This window comes from Garra rufa, chromosome 2 (assembly GCF_049309525.1).
Source record: "Garra rufa chromosome 2, GarRuf1.0, whole genome shotgun sequence".
Lineage (NCBI taxonomy): Eukaryota > Metazoa > Chordata > Actinopteri > Cypriniformes > Cyprinidae > Garra > Garra rufa.
Genome location: NC_133362.1, coordinates 19692916 through 19698432, shown reverse-complemented (window position 1 = coordinate 19698432; position 5517 = coordinate 19692916). Strand labels below are relative to the sequence as shown.

Here is a 5517-nt window from a genome sequence, read left to right as displayed (position 1 = left end):
GCGCGGTACCAATGTGTAAATAAGAACGAACAGAATATCGACAAATCATTAATTTGTAGTAAAGAGTGGGAGCGTTAAGTATTGTAATCCGGCTGAGCTCCTCCTCCCGGCCATGCCCTCTAATTAACGGGGCTCCTTTCCTGCTAAAGTCTGCATCGGACTGCAACATAGTCAAAGAGCAAGAGGGAGAGAGAAAGAAAGAGAGAGAGAGGGAGGGAGAGAGGGAGAGAAAAGTGCCACTGGATGTAATTGATTGTCTTGCTATCAAGAATAACTTGTTAGTAATAGTCAATTCTGGCTGCTTTTGAGGCTGACTGTTTCCACTGAAGCATCAGAGGTTGTCAGACTGCTTCTTACTGAGGCTCAACCGTTATCCAGGAGCTGAGGACAGCAGACGTGGCTTTAAAGAAAGACTTAAAGTTTTTTCCAACCCTGCGGCAAAAGCAGCAACATGCTGCTGATCGGCTACATCTAATTCCGCGGATTTGAGGATTTCTTCTCATTCAAGTTCATCGGTAGTTTTTATAAACTGAGCTGCACTGCATTGTGCGAATTCGAAAAGAAAGGAAAAAGCCTCAAAACTCGTATTTTCAAAACAAGCTAAAAAGACAAATAATGTCCTCCAAAGAAGACGCAAAAGGCGCCTCGGTTGAGGATCGAAGGCGCAGTCCCTTGGACCATCTTCCTCCACCTGCTAACTCAAACAAGCCTCTCACTCCGTTCAGCATAGAGGATATTTTAAACAAACCTTCGGTCAAACGAAGTTACACAATTTGCGGCACGGCGCACCTGCTTTCGTCCGGTGAGAAGCACTCATCCACGGGCCATCCCCTCTCCAACCGCGCTCTGCTCACCCAGACATCTCCACTGTGCGCCCTGGAGGAACTCGCCAGCAAAACCTTCAAGGGACTGGAAGTCAGTGTTCTACAAGCGGCAGAAGGTAACACAAGGCCCGTTGTGTGTGCACAATTGGCTGTTAGGTTGTGATAGAATTTTTAAGGATGCTAATAGTGAAAAATGTTTTTTTCAAAGTGTTTAGCTGAGGGGTTTATTTATGGTTAAAAGATTATTCAGTGTATTTGTTTAAATAACTTTATCAATGCACAAAAATGTGTATTAATTCTGTGCAGGTGCAATCAAATGAAATATCTAAAATATATATCCACGTGCAATAAAAAAATAAATATAAACGGCTGAAATGTGTGCAATAAAAAAATAAATATAAACGGCTGAAATGTGTGCATGTACAATTAAATAGCACTCGTATTGCTATTTTAAGGCCTGTTTAATTTTACCACTTGAAACTGAACTGTTAGATGTGGAAGGCTACTATTTTTTACAAATGACAGTAAGATAATATTCGTATTATTTGTATTAATACTGAATTAGTTTTAATTGTTACCACTCGTTAAAGTCAAGTATGCATTTTAATATCACTGCATTGTTTTTGTCTGTTTATTTTAGGAAGAGACGGCATGACACTCTTCGGCCAGAGGAATACCCCTAAAAAGCGAAGAAAGTCGAGAACAGCTTTTACCAATCACCAAATTTACGAACTGGAGAAAAGATTCCTCTATCAGAAATATCTGTCTCCTGCTGATCGGGATCAGATCGCTCAGCAGCTCGGGCTCACGAATGCTCAAGTCATCACCTGGTTCCAGAACCGTCGAGCCAAGCTCAAAAGAGATCTGGAGGAGATGAAAGCGGACGTGGAGTCGGCCAAAGCAGTAGGCAATGTACCTTTTGAAAAACTCGCCAAACTGTCAGAGCTAGAGAAATGCGTCAATGGTACACTCGGAGAATCAGTGGCCAAGTCTCCATCGCTATCTAACCACGAACACGAGGGCACCAACAAACTCCACATGTCGCCATCATCACCGTTTACAGACCACACAACGAGCAAAGAGTGTTCGGAGGACGAAGACGAGGAAATTGATGTCGATGACTGATTTTCATTGAACAGCGTCGGTATTATTTACCTACCTTTTTATTTTCCTGAGATGGTCCTCTAAAACCATAGATTGGAAAGTGCCATTAACGCACCAAATGTATTAAATGACTTGTATTAAAAGCAAATATAAAAAAGACAAAAAAAAAAAAAATCAAAGCAAGCATGGGACAGTTTCTTCAGATCTATTTATGCAGTGGCAGTATTGTAATCATTTAGCCTATTCGTTTAAACAGATAGCTGAAGAGCAATAAGTACCTTGATAATATTTCAGTCAGATATAAACACACACACATAAAGCACGATTGCCCACGCAGAACATTTTTACCCGGTTCTGAGTAAGTTGAATGCATGTTTTATTTTGTTCCACGAAATTATTTTAGTTCAAAATGGCAGCAGATCATATATAGATATCTCAAAATATCCGATGCTTAATTCACACACGTAGCCCCTCTGCGTGTCCCTATTATGCCTTTTGGCCTATGACTAAATCGTTTGATAAAAGAGTGTATTATAGAACATTTCCTACAAAAGCTATCACGGGAAAAAAATCGACTTCTCTGATTAAATCTGGATTGTCACATTTTAATATATTTCTTATGGTTTGTATGCCTGTAAGTGCCTTTTTAAGCCAGGAAACCATTTAAACCAAGTGTACAAAGTGTAATGTATTTAAAATGAAATAAAATGTCTTTTTCTCTAAATTTTGGACGCTAGTCTGATAGTTTTATTTATCGTTTTCGAAATAAGCAATCGAGTTAATATAAGCGAAGCGTACAGTTTGTGTATTGCATTCTTGTTTTGTTTATCTTTGTAGCCTACTTTTATTTCCTGCACCAACACTCTTTTAAAAATGCTTTGAATGTGTTTTAGATGCGACATTTTACGCTTTTGATTTTCAAAATGGCATAACATGTTTTCCAGTCCCCACGACGTGTTTCAATATCCACAATGGATGTGTGTGAGAAAGCGAAATCTGGATTGATGAATGCGAGCATAAAGGATGCACAAAAACGCAGGGTTTTTGGCCCGTTTCTCCGCGCTTGAAAGACGCTATTTCCCTGCAAAGCGAAGAGAGGCAGTCATTTCTAGCGTAAGGCGTGAAAACTGGGGACAAATGAGCAGTCTCCCCTGATGTGACAAGCTACAATGAAGCATGCTCTGCCTCCCGCGGCTCTCAATACGGAGACAAGCGTGTCCCACCGAACAAAAAGGACACAAACGTTTGGAGGCCATATGGTTTTTGAATTTTCCTCACAATTTTCAGACAATTTGATGGATTGAGCTGGCCTTTTTTTTAAAGTGTTTCGCTCCGTTTTCACAAAGGCAATAATGCGCACAGGGGCGAGGGCATCTGGGCCTATTAATGTCCCCTCTATTCTCTCTTTTCACTCGGCTGTTTTAAACAAGTCTATGAATTACAATGATACTGACTCGTCTTGTTAAGAGGTTGTCTTCTGCCTTTGTTTGTTTGAGTGTTTGGCTTAAAATAATAAAGTTACCATTTTGGCTACACGTAAAAACAACATATGGCTGGAGTGACACTGTGTATGGAATTAGAGCAAAATTCCTCACGCGGTTCGACCGACTTTTTTTATATTTATTTTTTGCATTTGGAAATTTTTGTATTCCTGTGTTATTTAGACACATCTTTAGGTGCTGTTTGTTTGTTTTGCACGTTTCTTTTTCGATTGTACCAGATTTGTTTAGTTATTTGTGTATTAGATAAAAACTGTTTATGAATTATTTTCCTTAATTGCACCTAGCAGTGCAAATAATTAATAATAATAATAATAATATTAATAATAGTACATCAAAGCATTATTATTATTTAAATTAAATTAAATTATCATATTACAGACTTTATAGAAAATGTATCGTTTATACTATAGGCTAATTATTTAATTATTTATTTAGGCTACAAGTTTAAGTTCTTCTATATTTAGTGTATGAAATAATCTTATACATTTTGGTAAAAGTCAAATTGTATAATTTTGTGGAGGATACAGTCGAGTGCAAAAACTTTTGACTTATGATTCGTGATAGCATTTTTCGTGTTTTTGAACTATAAGCATAGTAAATATTATTTTGCATCATAAAAACGAAATAGCTCCATCGCAACTATGAATAGTCTGTTTTAAGCAACACAAATCGGCTGTAATAGCAGGATCAGAGATGATATGCGGACAATGTGATATTTGTCACCGCTCCATTAACATAAGCAGACGCTAGAGTCTCCAGCACTGTCTGCTCATGCGCCTCTGTGCTTCAATACAATGGCACGCTGTGCATGTATGTGATTTGGCGTTTTCTACCCAACTTTAAACGTTTGGGTTATTGATTAGCCTTCATAACACAGAATACAACATTTAGCGCTAGCTCACAAATGAGAGAGGTTTAGCAAAGCCATGTCCTTATCCAGACCAAGTCTTTCTCTCTCTTTCTCTGTCTTCGTGCTGTTTGCACAGGCAGAAAGTGGAAAATGTATATAAGGGGTGCTGATATATCAGGAGAGCGAGAGCTGGTGGGGTTCAGTTCCTTATTTTATGAGGTGTTGTCAAATGTGGCAAAGATAAGTAATACTACAATCTGAAAGAGCATAACGTGGTAATTAATCCCAAAGTCTTAAGTGTATTTCAGCTCAAGAGAGAGAGAAAAAAATCTCTAATTCAATCGCCCGGAAAATTGAAGTTTGATGCATGAGTCCCTGCTGAAACAATGGGGTTTGCACTCTCCCTCCCTCTCTTCTCTCTCTCTTACTCTCTCGCTCTCTCTCTCCTCAGCCATTTACCCTTTCTTTTTCTGGCTAATTGTTTGATTAGAAAAGAGGAGAGATACCAGCGATTTTCTGCCTTAATTAAAATTGAATATCATTTTTTTACTTCCAGATAGATAGATTGATAGGCAGATAGATAGGTTTTTCCTATCGTGCGGTTAACATTTTTTTAAAAACCTTTCATCTACTCGATGCGAGACTACATGTCATAACAGTGTATGATTCGAGGTGAAAAATTAAGCAGATTAACCTGAGGGGAAAGCTTGATTGATCACTAAATAGGGGTGGATTCCTGTGTTTTAGTTATAACGCTTCTGTGGGACCCCCTTAATACTTCAAACTTCAATTTTACGGACGATTGAACTAAGCATGTCCCTGACAAAATTGATATATGTATTAATTTTCTTTAACTGTTGATTAATTACTCTCCACTGAAAGAATTATACAAGACTTTTCGCCTCAAATTTGCATATTAATCAAATTCTAGTTGATAATTCAAACGGAAAAATGGATCTAAGGGAGTTGAGGGGCATAACTCGAAAAATATACCTAGCCAGATATTTTTTTCCCCTCCCTTGCTGCTAAGCTGCGTGTCTAGTGTATTAAAATCAAAGATGCAGAACGAGTTAGCCTGGCTATTTGGTGAAAACAGAAATTGCCTGTCCAGTTTTATGATGTGTTCATGCTGAGCAGGCAGATCTTAATGTGTCCTGTCAAAATGTCTAAGATTTAAAGGGGAAAGAGGCCTATTCAACACAGAGCTGTGTGTGTGTGTGTGTGTGTGTGTGTGTGT

General features: G+C 38.5%; 1 protein-coding gene across 1 annotated transcript; it reads left to right on the top strand.

Annotated features, from left to right (window-relative positions):
* The first annotated feature begins 225 nt into the window (after positions 1 to 225).
* On the top strand, positions 226 to 2775 carry lbx1a (ladybird homeobox 1a). Its single transcript, XM_073834941.1, has 2 exons — positions 226 to 940; positions 1465 to 2775. Exons 1-2 carry the CDS (start codon positions 616 to 618, stop codon positions 1947 to 1949), a joined length of 810 nt encoding a protein of 269 aa, XP_073691042.1. The 5' UTR covers positions 226 to 615; the 3' UTR covers positions 1950 to 2775.
* The last annotated feature ends 2742 nt before the right edge of the window (positions 2776 to 5517 follow it).

Coding starts and splice junctions, on each gene's coding strand:
- lbx1a (XM_073834941.1), top strand. CDS start 616: ATGTCCTCCAAAGAAGACGCAAAAGGCGCCTCGGTTGAGGATCGAAGG. Junction 941..1,464: donor TGTTCTACAAGCGGCAGAAG/GTAACACAAGGC, acceptor TGTTTATTTTAG/GAAGAGACGGCATGACACTC.